The sequence below is a fragment of the Chrysemys picta genome, chromosome 21 (genome assembly GCF_011386835.1).
Source record: "Chrysemys picta bellii isolate R12L10 chromosome 21, ASM1138683v2, whole genome shotgun sequence".
Classification (NCBI taxonomy): domain Eukaryota; kingdom Metazoa; phylum Chordata; order Testudines; family Emydidae; genus Chrysemys; species Chrysemys picta.
The window spans coordinates 1,947,567-1,968,281 of NC_088811.1; the positions used below are offsets into that span (position 1 = coordinate 1,947,567).

Sequence of the window (20,715 nt, forward strand, 5' to 3'; positions counted from 1 at the left end):
CCGAAGCGGTGTGCTGTAATTAACCCCATTGCTCTCTGGGCAGTCCAACAGAGACAGTCCAGCCGGTGGCTGTGCCAAGCCACTCCGTACCTGCATGCTACTGAAGAGTGAGTTGATGGATGTCTTCTCCTCATCTGCACTGTTGCGCACCTCCTCAATCATGGCTTTGAGGAGGACAATGGCCTCTCGTGTGGACGTCTGGAGCTCTTTCACGGCCTAGGAGGAAAGACAGCAGGAGGGTCAGTTGCAAGCAAGATGGGGAAGCAGACAGACTGATCCAGGACGTGGGTCCTGAGCCTGGGTACTGTCCACTCCCCACAGCAATGACATTTTACTGAAGCACAACTTACTCCAATACTGATGACAGCGGGAGCAGCCCTCCCAGTGCCGTTCCCTCGCCACAGTAATTTTGATGATAAACATCAACAGACTAAAACTCAGAATGCCTCTCTCAAATGCTACCCACCATCACAGCCTGGTCGAGCTTCTCGCAGCCTTGCATGTACGCAGTCTCGATGTCAATGCAGTGGGCTCGGCTTTCTCTGAAAGAGGCAGAGACCTGGGAATTAGGATCAGCCAGAATCCTGCATAACCTGCAAACCACTCTTCATCTCCTTTCGTCTGACCAGCCAGGGCTATTGATGTACGGCAGTTAACGATGACCCTCTGCTCCCTTGAGGACCGGGGCAGCAGGATACTTGAACCTGGGTCTCTTGCAGCAGCAGGGGAACAATGAATGTGCCCTGCTCCCGCCCATCTATCAGCTGTCTGATAGACACATGCACAGTCCAGAGCTCACAGATCATATGCTGATTATTGACTGTTGACCCCAAAGTAGAATGTCTCTGTCTCCCCGCTGGGCACTCTTGTTACTCTGAGGCCTTGGCTACACTTACCCGCTAGTTCGGCGGCTGGCAATCGAACTTCTGTGTTCGACTTATCGCGTCTAGTCTGGACGCGATAAGTCGAACCCGGAAGTGCTCGCCGTCGACTGCGGTACTCCAGCTCGGCGAGAGGAGTACCGCGGAGCCGACGGGGGAGCCTGCCTGCCGAGTGTGGACCAAGGTAAGTTCGAAATAAGGTACTTCGAACTTCAGCTACGTTATTCACGTAGCTGAAGTTGCGTACCTTAGTTCGAATTAGGGGGGTAGTGTAGACCTGGCCTGAGTGCTGCTCTAGGCCCCCCCTTCCCATCACTTTCTTAGACCAGTTGATGATGTTGGTTTCAGCCTGCTTATGTCCTGCTGCTTCCTGGACTCTTTGCACCCATTTCCCCTCCCACCCCACTTTCCTCCTTTAGAAAAACTTCCCCTAGGTCCAGCAACCGCTATTGTTTTAGAATAGCTCTAACTCCAAATCGTGGGGCTCACTGCTCCAGTGGGGACGTTCTCTCTCAGGCCACTTCTATTAACTGCTGCTGCTCTCTGTGTCTGACACTTTCCAGTCACGTTCTCCCTTTCCTGGGCATCCCAAGCTCCGGCTCCTTACGGCCCTGTCCACTTGGGGGCTGCACCATGATGGCAGCAGCCATGCCTGCTAGTCACCTCTGCAAAGAAGATCCTGTGTCCATTCTCTCTCAGGCTTAGCGATAGGGGCCTCACTGCAGCACCTAAATGCTGCCGTAGCAGATCTCCTCTCTCATGCGGTTTTTCTGCAGCCTCCGTGGAACATAATGTCCAAGGCTTAGGGAGGCGTTTGAAAAGGGTGAGTGCAGGCTAAGGCTGCCCCGTCTGCAAAGGGCTGGGTGAGGGGCAGGGAGACCGCAACTCTGCTACTTACACCTGCATGTCCCGGAAACAGTTAATGCAGAGCATGGATTTTTTCTCTGTTGAAAACATGATGTAAGGTTCCTCATGAAGAGCTGGGAACAAACAAATTCATCCCGGAGTTAAACAAGCTCCCTAAAGAGAGCGCAGCTCAGAATCTAGGGGCAGCTCCATCCTTGGGGGAGAGGATATGCAATAGGTGAGCTGGGTCCACCCCTCCGAGGCTGGAGATGTCTCTTCCTACCCGGTTTCTGAGGAGCTCTTACTTGTGACCGCTCAGCCACCTGACCATAAATGATGCATCCCAGCTCCAGTCTTGCTGCCTGCTCTGTTCAGACAACACCACTCTGACTTGCAGGCTCTCCGGCTGAGCGGCCCGTGTGTCTGGCTGGTGGGGCCTACTGGAGAAGGCTACATGCAGGTTACTATTCAAGGGCGTAGCCCTTTTAATAAACACTTTCCTTATATGCGCACCTTGCAGAGAGCTGTTCCTGGGAACCCTGGCCGCCGTCTGTGTTTACACCTGAATCCTTTGTACAGAAGGTGCAATCTGCACAGGATGTGCTATTCGTTAGCCAGGCACAGTGCTGCTGCACATAGAAGCTGGTGAGTAACTGCCTTTGTGTGCCAACTGCACCTTCACCATGCAAACTGATGGGGAAAATAACGAGCCGATCCGGCCTGCACACCGTTCCTGGGGAGAGAGCCGGTCACTGGGCCGTGCACCCCGCACGGGGCAGGAACGGAATACACCGCTCCGAGAGGAGAGACCCTGGATTCAGTTGGGAACGTGACACTGCTAGGCCAGTGTTAATCCTCCCTGTGGAAAGGCTGGCCTGGGTGTAATTGCCCAGGTGGAGCGGGGATGTACTCACAGCATTTCTTGTGGATGTCTTTAGTGCGCTTAGTCAAGGAGACAATCTCGTGGCGAGAGAACATCTTGGCTTTGTGGGTCTCTTCGCGGCACTTGCTGCAGAGGGGCTGGTTACAGGTGTTGCAGAAATACATGGTGTCCATTTCCTGATGGGCAAACGCAGAACAAACCCCAAAGAGCGTTGAACACCAGAGCTCTCCTCAGTGCAATTAGAAACGGCTTTTCTCAGCTAAGGGGGCATCTGTCTGTCTCTGAGCCAGAAACTGCCATGGCCAAGGGCCGGGTCCAGGACGAACAGGGCAGGTGTCAGCTTTGTGCTTAGCACTGCCCTGGTCAGGCTTCCCCTGCTGGACTCTCACCAGGGTCCTACCATGCTGGACTCATGTGCTAAGCCTCAATTGGTCTGGGTAGGGTCCAGCACTGTCTGGCTTTGGCCTCTCTGGCCCACTTCCTGGGCATAGGGCCCTGTCTGTTACCCCTTTACAGAAGTGGGACTTCATGGGTCAGCTGCCCATGGCCGCTCAGACCAGTGCTGGCTCCCCGTTCCCCAATGGCGTAAGCACACCCCTTCTCCGAGCTCCACCTTGTGGGCACTGTGGTTGACTATTTACCTCTCCAGGGACACGTGACAGAGAAGCACCTAACACACAGGCTTTGCAAAGGTTTCTAACACAATTGCTCTTCACTTTAGACAGCACACGAGATATACAGAATCCAGGTAAAACCCATAAAACAGCTACATGCCCTTCTCTGCCTCCGCTTCCTCCCCACTCGTGAGCATTCTTTAGGGTTTGGTCGAAGTCCTGTAGGGTGTCCAGGAACCCCTTCCTGAATTATCGAGTCTCTGTCCCTCTCCTGCAGCCAACTTTGTTCTGCTGTCTTCCCCTGACCCCTCCCCCCCCAAATGGCTTGAGACCCTGCTTTTTATAACTTCCACTTCTTTGTCAGGTGACTCCCCCTAATCAGCCTCGTCAAGTGATCAAAGTTCCCCACCCAGTGATCAGTTGGCTTAGTTACCTGATCACCTGGGCAGACTGGTTCTTCTGAGGGGTAGCCAACTCTTTGTCCTACGATGCTTCCATTTGACTAGATAGAGGATCATCAAGGTTTGATGACCCTCCATGATTAGCCCTGTATCACTGCCTTGGAATTTCAGTCTAAGATGGAGGTAAAAGGACAGCAGAGAAAGCCCAGACCAGCCTTGCAATGACAATGGAGTGAGTAGTTTGAAATAGATATACACAGTTGTACATGGACAGATTCCTCAGACTGTCACATCAAGATATTTGCATCTCTCACAGCAGTGTAGCAAGAGAGGCAGCATCAAGGGTGGGACGAACAAAACCAATTAAAGAAAAGGTAAAATCTGAGTGTCTGCGACTGAAATCCAACAGCTGCTAACCCTTTCAGTTAGCACAGGGACAGCAGGTAAGTGAGAGCACGTAGCTGAGCTCTGCCACTCCTGAGGCCAACTGAGATAAACTAGCCCAGGCCTCCGTCTGGCTGTCTGGAGTCCAGAAACGGGAGGTGGGAGTAAACTGGAGGGAATGGTTCAGCAAGGCCCCTACCTCCTCACCTGGTGGGTTCCTTTCCAACTGTCCCAGGTCCCTGTTCTGGGGGAAGAGCGTAACCTTCCCCTGTTGCCAGGTCCTGCAGCAGAGTCAGCACCCTGGGTCTGACACTGCAGCACATGCTCAGGGAAATAAACCAGACCGCCCAAATCCAGCCTTGAGACCTCAATGCAGCAGCAAGAGGGCAGGAGCGAGCAAGTGGGGAGGGACACACCCACAGGGCTGCAGAGAGGCTGGGAAAGAGGCCGTAGGGCTGCCCTGGCATCGCTGGTGGGATAGCTTATGTCCTTGGAGTAACCTTTGGAACCAGGAATCTCCTTGAAGCTCTTTGCTACATCAGCCACACATTCCGTTATCTGGCTTTCACTTGCCTTGGTCTCTAGGAGAGGGCCGAGATGACACAGCTGCCACCGGCGGGAAATTTATTTCCGTTCATTCCAGAATAATGAAGTACCTGCCACTTGTGAGATCTGGTGCCATTTATCCCTTGTTATTCAATGTGTTTCTGAGATGCCCATTGCTGCAGTATCTACATGCGCTTTATGTAGCTTAAGTTACAAGCAGAAACGGCTCTTAAGTGTAGGGAGCAAATACCCCATGACACACTGGCTGCAGCCCAACTTTAAAGGCCCACAACACAGGAAACCTCACCAGGTGGCTGGGGACTCCACAGCTGGGAGCGAGGCAAAAACCTGGCCCAAAAGGTGGTGAGTGTTTGCCACGTTTCTCTGACCTGGCAAAACATGTCACTCCGTTCGCCCTGGACTCATGCTTTTTGGTTCCATGCAGACAGAAAGTAACAAGGGCTGGATGGAGGGAACGGAACAGAACTTCTCTTCTGCTTTAGTCCTTTAGCTTAACAGCACATGCTTAGATGACCCCTAAGCGTAGCACTGTTTTATGATAAATTGCAGGACAGCGTGTGTTTTTTCTCTCTGCCTAATCCTTTGGCAGCTCCTTTTGGACATGTATTTTTGTCTGGCTAGTGCAGGGAACTGGGAAAAGAAAAGGCCTTTCCTTTCCAGCTCCCTGCTGTGATCTGGTCCAGGCCAGGAATGCCAGCTGCTGGGTATGAAAGCAGGAGGTAGTCGCTGTACAGTTCTAAGCAGACAGGTGTCCATATCACATAAAACCCCACTGCCATGATTGGCACTAATTGGCCCCCTCGATGGCAGTCTCAGCAGAGAGGCTAAGGACCGAATGATCGATTTGGAACTGACCATTCCTCTCATCCACACCAGGGCTAAGGAGATTGGCAGGATGGTACAGAACCCTTTACATAAGAATGGACATACTAGGTCAGACCAATGGTCCATCTCGCCCAGTGTCCTGTCTTCCATCAGTGACCAATGCCAGATGCTTCAGAGAGAATGAACAGAACAGAGCAATTATCATATGATATGAGAGGTCCTGTAGTCTGGTCCTTGCTTCTGGCTAAAGGCTTAGGACACCCAGAGCATGGGGTTGCATTCCGGACCATCTTGGTTAATAGCCATTGATGGATCTATCCTCCAGAACTGATCTAGTTCTTTTTTTGGACTCAGTTGTAGTTGCTGGGGATGTTGTGAAGGCCAGAACAAGTTCCACAGGCTGACTGGGCATTGTGTGAAGCAATACTTCCTTGTGTTTGTTTTAATCCTGTCACCTATTAATTTAATCGGGTGACCCCTGGTTCTTGTGTTATGTGAAAGGGTAACTAACACTTCCTTGTTCACTTTCTCCACACCATTCATGATTTTATAGCTCTCTATCATGTCCTCCCTTAGTCATCTTACTTCCAAGCTGAGAAGTCCCAGTCTTTTTAATCCCTCCTCATATGGAAACTGTTCCATACCCCTAATCATTTTTGTTGCCCTTTTCGGTAACTTTTCCAATTCTAATATGTCACTTTTTGAGATGGGGCAACCAGCACTGCAGGTAGTATTCAATGTGTGGGCATACCATGATTTTATATAGTTGCATTATGATCTTTTCTGTCTTAGCTATCCCTTCCCTAATGGTTCTTAACATTGTTAGCTTTTTTGACTGCCGCTGCACATTGAGCAGATGTTTTCAGAGAACTATGCACAATGACTCCAAGATAAGGGAGAAGCGGTGGATGTGGTATACCTAGACTTTAGTAAGGCATTTGGTACGGTCTTGCATGATATTCTTATTGATAAACTAGGCAAATACAACTTAAATGGGGCTACTATAAGGTGGGTGCATAACTGGCTGGATAACTGTAGTTATTAATGGTTCCCAATCCTGCTGGAAAGGCATAACAAGTGGGGTTCCGCAGGGGTCTGTTTTGGGACCGGCTCTGTTCAATATCTTCATCAACGACTTAGATATTGGCATAGAAAGTACGCTTATTAAGTTTGCGGATGATACCAAACTGGGAGGGATTGCAACTGCTTTGGAGGACAGGGTCATAATTCAAAATGATCTGGACAAATTGGAGAAATGGTCTGAGTTAAACAGGATGAAGTTGAACAAAGACCAATGCAAAGTGCTCTACTTAGGAAGAAAAAATCAGTTTCACACGTACAGAATGGTAAGAGACTGTCTAGGAAGGAGTACGGCAGAAAGAGATCTAGGGGTTATAGTGGACCACAAGCTAAATGAGTCAACAGTGTGATGCTGTTGCAAAAAAAGCAAACATGATTCTGGGATGCATTAACAGGTGTGTTGTGAGCAAGACACGAGAAGTCATTCTTCTGCTCTACTCTGCACTGGTTAGGCCTCAACTGGAGTATTGTGCCCAGTTCTGGGCACTACATTTCAAGAAAGATGTGGAGAAATTGGAGAGGGTCCAGAGAAGAGCAACAAGAATGATTAAAGGTCTTGAGAACATGACCTATGAAGGAAGGCTGAAAGAATTGGGTTTGTTTAGTTTGGAAAAGAGAAGACTGAGAAGGGACATGATAGCAGTTTTCAGGTATCTAAAAGGGTGTCATAAGGAGGTGGGAGAAAACTTGTTCATCTTGAACTCTAAGGATAGAACAAGAAGCAATGGGCTTAAACTGCAGCAAGGGAGGTTTAGGTTGGACATTAGGAAAAAGTTCCTAACTGTCAGGGTGGTTAAACACTGGAATAAATTGCCTAGGGAGGTTGTGGAATCTCCATCTCTAGAGATATTTAAGAGTAGGTTAGATAAATGTCTATCAGGGATGGTCTAGATAGTATTTGGTCCTGCCATGCGGGCAGGGGACTGGACTCGATGACCTCTCGAGGTCCCTTCCAGTTCTAGAGTCTATTAATCTATGAATCTCTTCCTTGAGTGGTAACAGCTAATTTAGACCCCATCATTTTGCATATAGAGTTGGGATTATGTTTTCCAATGTGCATTACTTTGCATTTATCAACATTGAATTACATCTGCCATTTTGTTGCCCAGTCACCCAGTTTTGTGAGATCCCTTTGCAACTTTTCACAGTTAGCTTTGGACTTCACTATCTTGAGTAATTTTGTATTGTCTGCAAATGTTGCCATGTCCCTGTTTACCCTTTTTCCAGATCATTTATGAATATGTTGAATAGGACTGGGCCCAGTACAGACCCCTGGGGAACACCACTATTTACCTCTCCTCTTCAGTCTGAAAACTGACCATTTATTCCTACCTTTTCTTTCCCATCTTTTAACCAGTTACAGATCCATCTGCCATACTGTACTTACTCCTAGGCGGGCTGTGGCTTGACTCTAGAATCTGATGCTGACACTGTTCAAGACCCAAGCACAGTCTATTTGGGGAGATCATAAAAGGACCCTCCAAGCAACAAGGATAAGGCTGGAAAAACTCAGCTGTTCTGAAAATCAGACCACTCACATAGGTACCTACATGTGGAAGTGTTGGCCGTAGCCTGGAAGCACTTTGGGCAGGGGCTGTGTACTCCTTTGCCTTCTGCAACATGCAAGGCACGGCTGTGGAGCTGGAGACATAACCAGCCACTGTCTTACCTGTTTCTTGCACTCCTGGTCGCAGTTTGCACACTGAACTTCCTCCTCGCAGTCGGCAGAGCTATCCACAAGGAACTTCAGGAGCCGGTCTACAGGCGGGAGCCCGTTGTTTCCTTTCACTATGGACTGATGACTGAGGAGGACAAAACAGACAGGGTAGGCCCGTGAGCCCTGGCAATGGCAAACAAATATTTCTCTTCATTCAAACAACCTAATGTTAAAGGAAAATAACTGTCCTGGGACTGCAGTGAAAAGATACCATGCGATACCTTAATGACCCCAGATATAAGGCAAACTGCAATGCAATCACACAGGATCAGACTTTTTTTTCCTTTGTTCACCTGGCATTTCTGGACATGAATTGCACTATTTTCCATATTGCACCATTCAGATCTTTGTGTTTTCATCAGAGCTGAATTCTGTCTTGCCACATATTCCAAGAGCATTTCTTCTGTGCTGCAAATGTTTTCATTAAGCTACAGCATTTAACAATCTTCATACTATGCCATGTTTGCAGCCTGGCTCTTCCCAGAGCGAGCATGCTGAACTCTCGCAAGGTTTGTCCAACTCTCTACACGCTATGTTAGCAGTATCCCACACATTTCTGCTTGGCTCCTAGGAGTGTACAGTGTGGGACATGCTGAGAATGGCCATTTAACGTTGGCATTTGCAAATGAACAGCCTGAGCTCCAGTGACTTTCTAATCAAAACTTTGTGTGATTCATTCCACAGGTGGCTGCAAGGGTCATTTCAGTCTTGGAATAGCCATGCTTGATGAATTCCAGGATGTGAACTCCTAGTATGTTGCCCCTTTGGTACTTTCTTGTTTACACTCAATCTTTAAATTCGGTTTGCCTGCATGCGGCTCTATCCACTGGCTGTGTCCAGAAGATCGACTTCCGGCAAGGCACTGCTCCCGCCTGAAATGGTTCTTTCATTTTCACAAGTCTTGTGGCATTTGTTTAGCACTGGACATTGCTGCCCAGATTCCCTTAGCTACTGCTAGTGTCTAATTGCGGAGAGAAACGAGCAGACGAACACAGGGCTACATCTGAATAATCTCGCGGAGCAATAATAATCCAGAATGGGAATATTATTAACATCAAAATATAAGCCATGTGGTGACTTTCTCAGAGAGGAGCTTTAACCAATGGGAAGCAGGTGACCATGGAAGCCCCTCCCCTAACAACCCTCCAAACAGCTTTCCCAAAATAACAGTAAACAGAATTCCGAGAGGACAGAAATTGTCCAAAGCCAAAATCCCTGCATGAAACCCTTCTCGGACAACGCCTGAGCCCCCTACATATAGACACGCACACAGGCTTTGCTGAAACCCTTAAAAGCAAGCGCCACATTAAAAGTAATCAAATAATGTTAGTGAAATACTTCCAGTTTGGGTGAACGCATGATTAGTCTGAGTGAAAGGTCAGAAAAGCTGTGCCAGAATTCAAGCACCTTCTGTAAGGACCAGGGCTGAGCTCCCCTGGCCCTGACCACACTGTCTCGCTTTAGCAAAATAGTTAAAAAGGAAAAACTGAAGGCTCATCACTAAAGATCCTAGCAGTGCTGATCCTGAGATGTCACTCACAGTTAAGCTCAGACTGTACACAATTCCTGGCAAACTGCAGCTCCCCATGAACGCTAGAGAAAGGAATCACCCTTACATATATTCATCCATTTCCTTTAAAAGCATCGTGGAAATCTTTACTGTAGCCACTGTGACACTTCCAGTAAAACCCAGGACCAAAACAGTATGACGACAGCGCAACCAGACACCAAGCCACGGCCACTCCAGCCCCTTCTTGAGAGTGTCTCTCGAAACGCAGGTTCGCAGAGATGACAGGAACTTTGAAGTCTCATTCCCCTGGACAATGAGCGCATTGAGTCGGATTGAAATGATGATTCACCCACCCGTCACCTGTGAGGGATTGGGTTTCATCACTCCGGCTGCATCTCCCAGCAAACTAATCATGGAACTAAAGGTCTCACTGCAGCTGGCAGTGCTTCATCATTGCCCGGCTTCATCAAACATGGCCACGTTCGGGGGCACTAAGTTACCGCTGGAAAAGACTTATTAGCCCAGGAATATCTTGCAGGGGGCTTGTCTGTTGTCTTTGTCTATTAATAGTCTGGCACTGCAAGCCTGTATTTGATGGAGACAGAGATGTATTGTACTAATACCAGCCAGATAACTTACCTCCCAGGCAATTGGTTTGGTTCGCCTGCTGCAGGGCTGGGCTGGGTACAGCGGCATCTCGCATTGCCCGCTCTGCTCTGCAGCCCTCCGGGTACTGGGCAGAAAAACTCAGATACTGAGTTTTAAACAAAATGGAGACTCCTATGAAAACTGCAGCAGAAATGTGCATGTGTATTATGTTACAAAGAGCACGAGAGAGAGGTAGCGATCTAGCGAACCGGTTGCCCTTGGACTCTGTGTTTGAGTGGGGAGGGATGGGCTGAGAACACTGGGTAGGGAGAATTTAGAAAGGGTTTGTGTGTATGCTGTGGCATTTTAATGACCATCTGAATTGATTCCCCGACCCAGTAACTTCTTGTTATGACAGATCAGGAGTGAATTTGGAGAGTAGTAAAGCAGAATTAAACACTGCATCGCTCTGTCAGACCCCTAGCAACAGGCAAGCTGTGTGAAGCCGAAAAGGGTTCTGGCCATGACTCCAGTGAGTTGAATTGGGGCAGCTCAGCCCCCAAGCCGGGGCTCCTGCTGCGGTAACGCAGGTGAAGTTCTTGTTGCCGGGGCTCGGCTGCTGTGCTGCTTGACAGCGGTAGTTAATAAAACCTGCCTGTTGGGCTGTGGAGCACAGGGGAGTCACTCCTCCAGGCCTGCTGTCTTGAGAGCCTTATGCTGACTGCCGGCATGCAGGGCCAGGCCCCGGGTTCTCGCCAGAGGCTGCTGGGAGATGGAGAGCACCTGGCTAGGACGTAGTATGTGGCAGGTGGGGTATGGGTTAACGGGGGTTTTATGGGCTGACCCTGTCTAGCAATTGCAGCCGTAAGCATGACAGTTTGGGTCTGTGTTGGAGTTTGAGGAAAAGGCAGGCAGCCGATGCACAAGAGGGTACCATTAAAAACAGTCCAACAAGACTCAGACTGTGCCGGAGTGAAGGGGACGCTCTGCATGGCAGCTTCATTGCATCTGCAATTCTTCTTCCTTTTCTTCTTCATTGGGCAACTTCTGTACAAAGATGAGACCTCCGCATTTCACCCCTGCTGCTCCACCACTTTACCTTGGGGCTAAAGCAGTGAGTCCCTACTAAGCAGATTCATGCCAGTGCTGGTCTGATTAAGCAGTTGTCATTGTTGTTCACTGCCGTTAGGCAGAACTGGCTTCCTGGGAGACATCTTTAATAAGAGGGCATCCCAATTACGGTGCTCACTGCTGACTCTGCAAAAGCTGCTAAACGCCTCCGTCCCCAATGAGACAATAGCTTATGGGTGCACATAATAACTACTGTTCATGCTCGGGGAGAGCACCACATCTTATAATGAGGGGTAGGGAGAAGGGCTATTTAAAAATAACCCAGGGGAGAACACACACAAGACTTTCTAGTGAGAGAAATGTTATAAACCAGAAAACAAGTAAGAGTGTGATCTGGTGCCAAATAGCTGCTCTACTCAGAGTCACAGTGTCTGTTTGCTTTGCTGAAATATTAGATCGAACGTGATCAGGGAGGAAGTGATACCTCATTGGGGCTCCATTCATGCTGCCAATAGAGCGAAAAATTGCCCTGTGCGCCTCGGTATTGCCTTGCCAGTGACTGTTACTGAGCCTGGCTGCAGAGCTGGGTACAAGCGCCAGTCAGACATGCAGAATCCAGGGGAATCCAGCCGTCTGTGGTATCGAAAACATGAAATAAAATTCTCCCAGAAATACAGCTGCTGGGGGATACCTGGGCAGCTGATTGTAGGGATGGAGCCTGGAGTCCCTGAGTGACAGCTAGAGCCAAGGCTGTTGCATGTAGAGTGACCAGATGTCCCGATTTTATAGGGACAGTCCTGATTTTGGGTCTTTTTCTTATACAGGCTCATATTACCTCCCACCCCCATCCTGATTTTTCACATTTGCTGTCTGGTCACCCTAGTTGCATGACTTCTGGATAACTTACCTGGGAGAGGTGTCGTGGTTGGAAAACCTGCCCCCCCTCCCTCTGGAAGCAAAGGCATCAGCAGGGGCTCCTAGCCTATTCCCTCTGTCTGCTGCTCTGGAGCTGGACCATCTGTGCTTTAGTGAACCCCACTAGGTGTTCGCCTGCATCTTCAGGCACCTCAATACTTCGGGAACTCTAGCCCTAGCGATCTAAAGATGGGGGAGTCCCTGGTGAGCTCAGGCACCTGGTGCACAGGCAGTCTGAAGGGGGCTAATATTAAAGGCCTCTCTCTACCCCCAGCACAGCCTGGGTAGTGGGGCAGTTCTGGCTTCCTTCCCAGAGTGCCTCACCCCTAGCATGCTGGTGCTATGGTGTGGCCCCACCCTACATACATCGCTGTGTGTAATGCCTGTGGTCTCTTTGCATTGGCACATTTGCTCCCAAGACTAGGACTGACTTGCCCTAATCTAACAGGGTTTGTATTTAGCCAATATGAGTGGGGAGTTTGCATGACAAACTGATTGGAGAGTGCTGTTTTTCTGCAGAAAAGAATGAATGTTTACTCCAGCTGATCTGTTTTAATTAAATAATTTTAAAATATGTAATTTGATTTTTTTTAATATAACCTCTAACTTCATGCTAATGATATCTGAACAGCCCCTTCAAAGCGCCTGAGATGCACCCAACAAATAAAAGCCAGAGATGAACACTTAAAAATAACATTTGTTTGGTCTCACTTGGCTCTGAGCAACAGTTTCCTTGAACTGCTTTAAGTAGCAACGTCTACCAGTATATGAGTTTTATTCCAGAAATATCTCCACGCAGTGGCTGGTACGTCGATATTTTCCTTTGCTGTTTATGTTTTTGTTGGTTTTTGGGGGGGCAAGTTTTGGAGAGTTTAGGTTTTGATGTTAAATCTTGGATAATTTGCCGATTTTAATACCAAAACCGGTTCCAAGCTAAACCGTTGTCTGAAGCAACTTCTGCACAATAACTGTGCCATCTCAAACCTAGCGTGAACAGCTTGGAGCAGATGAAACTGGAAGAGATGGAGTCTCTCTCTGCATGTAGTTGTCTTTAGTAGACAACTACATGCTGAGAGTGGGGAGGAAGAGAGCAAACTTCTAGGTCATGGAGACAGAACAGTCCCTAACCACAACTGTTTCCAAAGATTTCCAGGAAGGGCCAACACCTCTTTAAGCTACACAATTTTGTCTAACAGTGAAAAAATCCCAGTACAGTTTCTTGAGTGGTATTTTCTATTTTTAAATTTAAAAATAAACCCCTACGAGTGAAACAAACCTATCCGGTGTCACCCAGCCCTCTTCCCCCAGAGCTCAGACTGTAAGTGCCAGGAGTCATTTTTTGGCTAGGGCAATCCACCTGCCTAGGGGCTCAATCCTGCTAGGTGCTGAGCATTGACTCCAGTGGGGCTATTCAGAAACCTTCAGTTACTCCCATGCTTAAGTGCTTTGCTGGATAGGGGCCAGAAAGCTCAGCCCCTTGCCAGATCAGGCCGTAGGGCTGCAGTGATCCTGCTTCTCCTCAGGGTGATCACTTGTAAAGTGTAGAGTGGGAAACCCTCACTGCGCTTCTCCCATTGCTGGCCTGCCCTGGCAGGGGAGTGAGCTCTCCTGAATTCTTGTGGAGCTATAAGTAGAACTTGGTGTTCTGCAGCTGTTCCCATCTGAAACCATTGTGATTAGAACCTCGTATTTCATAGGCACAAAGGCAGCTTGACAACGAAGCACTCAAATGCTGTGGTGACAGGCCATGTATAAGAGCAGAGCTAGACACAGCTTCTCCAGCTTTCCTGGGGCTTTACCACCAGGCATCCTGACCCCCACTGGGCATGTGTATTTTACATCATCAAGTCTGAGATCGAGGGGAAAAAATTCAAAAGTGCCTAAGTGACTTGAAGCCTAAATCTCAGTGCAAGTCAATGGGGCTCAGGCTCCTAAGTAACTAAGGTGCTTTTGAAAACGTTACCCTCACCAGTGAGAGGAAGGCTGGCTCAGTACTTGGAACTCAGGAGACCTGGGAGCAATTCCCTGCTCTGCCACAGACTCACTTTGTGACCCTGGGCAAGTCACTTAGACTTTCTGTGCCTCAGTTCCCATCTGTACAATGGGGGTAATAGCCCTGCCCTGCCTCCTAGGGCTGCTGTGAGGATAACAACGTTCGGGACTGCAAGGTGCCCAGATACACTGATGATGGGGCCTGCTCGGTACCTGGAGCTTTATTTTAATTCATCTCACAGAAATGTGATTGTTTTTAACTGCTTATAATGAAAAACAAGAGCTGTGACTAGAGAACATTGTTTTTCAGGCTGTGGACTAGGCAGACAGGTATTGCTGGAAGTCTTTCCCATGCCGATTTAAACCAAACACAAAAAAAGAGACTCATGGGATTTATTTTAATCTTTGTAATTTGTGTTCATCTAAAAAGAACAGGCATAAATGAGCAGCTCACTGGATGCTCATCAAATCTCCGTTTCCCCTAAGGACAAACTCTACAGAGTGATCTGTATACATTAAAGGTGAAATCTAATAAGGTACAACGTTAACCTCCTCCAGTGCTTGGTTGATAGTTCTAACTACACATTCCGGAACACAGCTCGGATTCAGTTCTGCCTCTACCAGCCCTCAAATGTCTTTGGCAACTACAGTCAGGCTGATACACATCATCCTATTTACTAGAATAAATGACAATCATCTGCCCTGCTAGTCTCATTCCTTTTTTGGAATACAAAGTCCTGCACAGTGTTGTCAATTCATGCCTGTAAAGTGAAAGCAGATTCCCTGATCCTTAGAGTGTACTACCGAAAAGCAGAGGTGTATTGTAGCATTCCAAGTCCAATGGTAAAATTTCCACCATGTCTGCTATCATCAGTAATGTGTTCTTGAGAATCCGAGGCACTCAAGTTTCATGTAGATGAACTTGGTTTGTTTAGAATGTAATGCACCCCAAATTATAAGTGGATGTTATTGTTACTAATACAGTGATAGAAATGACCTTCAAACAAGACTGTCCACATCAGAGCGGAAAGCACTAACTCTCCCCATTTTTACAGTATTGTTTAATAACCAGGAAAGCACTGCATCATTCACAGATAAGAGTTGATAAAAGTATCTGTATGTACAGTGATAGGAACCTATAGAAGAACCCAGAGAGACAATACGTAAATAATTCCTGGCTTCACTTACATTAAAAGGAATGAAAACAAATACAATGCAACTGAAGATGTACAATATGCTCCAGAAAAACCCAAGACATATTCTGTAGCATATCGTATATATCCGTACAACCACAATTCTCAGAAACACACAGTTCAGCACATTAATATTGTATTAAATTGTTAAATGCCATTTCTTTTTGTTCCAGCTACAAAAGACATTTTGATTCAGGGCAGGATTTGGCCCGAAATGTCTTGTAAGGGGAGGGGGAGAAAAGGAGGTTACATTTGGTTACCTCCATCTAATCCTCTGAAGGGGCGGTGCTGGCCTGGCTGAATTTGGCCGTTAGTGAGCACACTAACAATTCTTGTTCCAAAGTCAGTGGGCCTAGAGCCCCACACAGAGTGCTTGCTTACCAGTAGCGGTGCTGAGCCTCACGGCAGCTTACAGCGAAGACTGAAGAGCTAAAAGGGCAAGTGCTGGTCCTGTGCTCGAGAAAGTCTCACTGCTGCCTCACTTCTCGAGAGCTCGCCAAAGAGTAGAGATGCTTCTGTGTCACACCTTGCGTCTGTTATGTACTAATCACCTTAATCCAAGGCCCACTGTAGTCCATGGAAGACTCCACTTGGCCTCCATTGTCTTTGGTTCAGACTCTAACTCATCACAGAGGCCGTCTCGGCACAAGTTAGCACCAAAATAATGACACTGGTTTAATTCTCGTTATATCAGTGCAAGCTTGTGTGTGGCCACTCTTATTGTGGAGTACGAGTGTCTCTATTTGGCATAGATTGTCAGTAAAGAATCAATTTAAATTAAATCTAAATAAGACCCTTTCATTCCACAATCAGTATCTACACCCAGACTGGCACTGAAATAACAAAAGGTGTGAATGAAAACCAGTTAGGCTATTTCAGGGCTGGTTCATGTGTAGCCCAGCCCCCATCCTTACCCATGCTACCACAAAAGGCATCAGCTTGAGGTCTGGCCCAACTCTCATGAGTGAATGACTCCTATTCACCCTTCCACACTGCAACAAATTCAAATATATCTAACTTAGACCCATCTTCATTTCAGATGTGTTCCCTGCTACCATGCCAGGTTTTGAGCACACTACCAATATACATAAGCCAATTTCAATAACATGTCGCAGCAGAGCACCGAGCAGGCCGTCAGCCCAGCGAGCGTCAGAGAAGAAATGCCATTGTTTCTCCTTAGGCCTAGCTTTCAGACCTGGGTGCCTAATGCTGCCCGTGGCTAGCTGCATTGGGTATTTGCTGATGGGCAGAGCTGGACCCTCCAGCTCAGACATCCATGTGTGAAATGCGTGCTCTGCACCTGTGTTTCTGTGGCGCTCTACTGCAGAGCATGGGCACCTGGCCAGGCCTGGGATAGCTTTCACGGGTAAGTCACCATCTTTCTGTGGTATGGGTAGGCACTGCTTAGAAGTTCTTACCCACAAAGAGGGCAGGTGAGGCGGCTGTCTATCGCCCGGCCTCGCAGGCAGCTGGCACAGAAGTTGTGGTAACAGTCCAGGAGGCAGGGATGCTCATACTGCTCGTGACACAGGAAACATACCAGGGGGTGGCAGTTGGCATTATCCAGGTCGCAGAGGTTTTCCAAAGGAGAGAAAATCCCACCGGACATCTGGAGGAAGAGGACACAGAAAGGCTGATATTACAGGTATGCAGAGGGATTCGACATCTCATTTAGGAGATGGTGCGTGGGGCACAGTTAAAAAGGAGCTATTCCGGTGAGTCCCCATAGAGGAGCCTCACCTTGGAGGGTGCCACATGCTAGACAGACCAAAAGTCTGCTGGCCATTGATAGCATCTGAGGGACAGGGCAGCTGCATGATCTGATGGCCACCGATTGCATGCAAGGGGTAGGACAGCTGCAGGAAGAAGTGTCAGGGACGGCGTGGCGGTCACGGACATAATTTGGCCACAGCTCTGTTTTTTGCTGGTGTAAAGGACAGTTCTGGTTACTTGACCCAATTTGCTCCTCTCTCATTGGGCCTAGGGCTAGGCTGACCCGATCACATGCATTTGGGCAGGGCCGCGCCTCCTGACTGCAAGCGACTGATTAATTTGCCATGAAGTTAGAACTGGCAAGACTGCCGGATAGCGCCCCCTGCTGCCCCCAAGACCTCTCAAATGCACCCTGCTGGCTGGTGCAGGAGTTCCCGCGGGGAGCTATGTCCAGCCTTCCGCAGGTGCCAAGGATGTGCTGGCCCCGCTAAGGGCCTCTGAGAAAGGAGAAAAGAGGGGGAGACTGGTTCCTCCCAGGAACCAATACAGTCTGAGTAAAATCTCTAATCTTCCCTACCATCAGCTCCACGGTATCTTCTCTCTGCTTCTCATACCCCTTCCCCGCCCATCTTCCTACCTCTCCTCCCATATGTAGCTCTGCATTTTCTTTCACTCTGCTTTTGTGCCTGAAACAGCCTTCTATTTTCCATGCACCAAGTACTCTCCCTCTCTGTCCCCAGATCTCTCCTTCCAATCCTCACTTCCCAAAACCGCCCTGCTATCTCCTTCTGCCTTCTCATGCTCTATGAATCACTTCGCTCTGAGAGCCCACTGTAAGCTCTCGGGGGCAGAGACCCAGTCCTTCTATTGTGTATATTTGTAAAGTCTAGTGCTCTCTCTTTTTATTGTTTAAAGAGTCCTGCACTATTATTGCAGGGCACAGTTGCAATAGCAGTGAGCTGTTGCTGAATGCCACCACTTCCTTGAGCATTTAAGAGTTAAACTACATCGTGACCAGAAATAGCGCACAGAGTCAAAGAATAGGTGGCACATTTGACTCACAGGACTGATTTCATGCCAGGCTGTCTGCAGCCCAATGAGCACACTGGGCTTTGTAAGAACAAATGGAAATTATGAACATTGTGTCTCAATAACAATACTAAAGTTCAGAGTCAGAAACCACAGAGAGTTTGAAAATCATTTCTGAATTGTCCCCATTTCAGGGGGTTCCAGAATGTGTAGGGGGGAACTTTTAGATTTTTTTTTTTAGTATAAAAGTTGTGTTGGAAGAGAAACCTGCACATTTACAGGATCTAGTATAGAGCAGTAACAAGTAAACTAGCATTCTGTCTGGGCTTTGCATATTACACAAACAGCCAGAGAGTAAAAATGACACAGCCTATGTTGTTTGGTGCTGACAAAACAAACTGTGTATAAAGTGGGGGGATGGAAGGTTTCTAAATATGCCTGTTTTCTTATACCATTCTAATCTGAGTGATATTTTATTAAAAACCACTGTACTGTCTACAGCAAAGCAAGGTGGTGTGGGTATAAGAGAAAAAATTCAACTTTTCAAACAGATCAGATGTGGTTTAAATCCTTTACTCCTTACAGTGAGTGACCACATTTAAGAAGAGGACTGTTTGTGGTTAATTCATTTTGCTATTATGCTATGCCAGTGAAAACACTCCAGTAAAAATATGAGAAACAAGAAGGGATTTTCTTTAACCTGTTGATCAAATCCATCTATTTTCAGTCTGTCAATTTAATGGTGATGCCATTCAAATAAATTCTTTTGAAATAGACCAGCAATTACCTATTAAGTCCTTATACTAGCAAGCCACAGAGAGCAAAGCTACAGGTTCTGAAAGTTATTACAGAGCTCAGAATTCAAAACAGTGTTTCAGATGTGGATACATGTGTGTTAACAAGGTGGGCTATCTCTCTCTGGGGTCTGCCAGTACCTCTGGTTTTAATAAGTGAAATTACTTTGTAAGCAAATACTACCTGTGCATTTTAAGGAAATGCTAACAGTATATCTTTTTGTTATGATCACTTTATTGTAGTTAGACACAGCAGTAGTATCAAAGTTTCTTACCTTTTCTTCCGAAGTTACCAGCGTTGTATCCACGTTGTCCTGTTAGTAGATAAAATTTCAGTCCCCTTGCTCTGCCTGTCTCCTGCTTTTCATGTGTTTGAAGCTGGAATGACAGAAATGCTGAGGCTTTCAGCACAGCCAGAATATTATGAGTGACGTGAATGCAGTAGCCATGGCAACATTGCCAATAAGGAAGAGCTGCTGGGTTCAGAATAAGTTGTTTCTGCAGACATAACAGAGAGCACAATGAAATGTTTTTTTAAAAAATCCCAAGTCTATCATTTGCTGACAGCCTGGTGTGAAGGGGACTGTCTCATATGCCCATGTTCTCCCTCAGGGGCTAAGATGCATAACAGAGGGGTTTAGGATTTGCTAAGCCTAAGTAAAAGGGGAAAAATTCAATGCATTTAATTCACTCTTGACTCTTCCAGAGGGAAAAGGAGGAATCTCCTACCTGTGGTAGGCAGTTTTCTCCAGACTGAGTTATCTCTATGTTGTGTGCAATTCCCAGGGAAAGGCACCTCTAAAAGTTGCCTAGGGTGTAAATTTAAACCCAGTACAACAAACAGCCATGTGAATGCATGATTAATGTTTCCTTTATATCCCTGTCCTGTCCATCTTGCCGCTTCCATCTCATCAACAAGCTTCAAGGTTCACCCAAGGTCAGACCTAGTGGACAATCCATGTGATGGAAAAAGATCAGCCTCTCCTTGTAAGGGATCAGCCCTCCCCATTGTTCTCAGTCATTTGGGATTATGAAGCCCAGTGGCATATTGAAAGTGACAGAGCAGCATAGCTCAGCAGGTCACTTCATAGTCACACACAGGAACACACTTCATGCTTGAGGGTTTTGCACAGACACTGTCCCAGTGATGGCTCTACAATAAGTGAGGCGAGGTCAGGATCACGTTCACATATTATCACTTTGCAGAAGATCCCATTGCTCAATAGTCCGTCAGTCTGAGCTTCCTGCAGGCCCTTTGAGCTGTGTGTGCTCAAATGTTTTCAGAGACAGTGTAAAACTCAGGGCCCCAACGCCTTCAATGCTGCAGTGAATTACAGCAGAATTCCTCAGAAGCAACTACCGGTATGTTTCCATCCAAAAGACACAGCTAAAACACAGGGCAGCCTCTGATACCTGTGTTGACTTAGCTGATCTGAAATTCCTCCAAACATTCAACTGAATCAGTTTTTCTTCACTTTCTCTCATGAGATCTGTCTAGTTACTGGTGCACAATGGCTATGAGTATTCAACCCCAGAGGTAGCTGCATCCCAGCAGTGAGGGAAACTATCCTTATTCATATACGACGTCAGCAGAGTGCTGACAGATGCTTGTGCGCTCTGGTGCTATGGAGATGTAAGGAGTCATTGCCGCCATTAATGAGAATAGTAACAAATATGTGATAGCATCCAAATGAGTGAGAGGAGTCTTCAAA

The 20,715-nt window shown here is 47.4% G+C and overlaps 1 protein-coding gene and 1 long non-coding RNA gene across 8 annotated transcripts in view; one reads left to right on the forward strand and one right to left on the reverse strand.

Moving 5' to 3' along the window:
* RNF207 (ring finger protein 207) overlaps positions 1–19,629 on the reverse strand; it is a 37,652-nt gene extending 18,023 nt beyond the window's left edge. For 2 of the 7 annotated variants that reach the window (XM_005298420.5, XM_065574868.1), the window contains exons 1-6: positions 9,815–9,946; positions 8,151–8,283; positions 2,642–2,786; positions 1,780–1,861; positions 467–542; positions 91–216 (exon numbers count right to left, since the gene is read on the reverse strand). In XM_005298420.5, the coding sequence (XP_005298477.2) occupies positions 91–216; positions 467–542; positions 1,780–1,861; positions 2,642–2,786; positions 8,151–8,283; positions 9,815–9,843 (591 nt within the window). In that variant the 5' untranslated portion in view covers positions 9,844–9,946. Of the gene's footprint in view, positions 1–90; positions 217–466; positions 543–1,779; positions 1,862–2,641; positions 2,787–8,150; positions 8,284–8,491; positions 8,633–9,814; positions 9,947–16,885; positions 17,077–19,278 lie in introns of those variants that run through there. The other 5 variants (XR_006175364.2, XR_006175365.2, XM_005298418.5 and 2 more) reach the window with 5 other exon arrangements.
* LOC135976941 (uncharacterized) lies at positions 216–9,667 on the forward strand. The gene is made up of 2 exons (XR_010594207.1): positions 216–2,372; positions 7,839–9,667. It is a non-coding gene; the product is annotated as an uncharacterized LOC135976941 (long non-coding RNA).
* Positions 19,630–20,715: the final 1,086 nt, after the last annotated feature.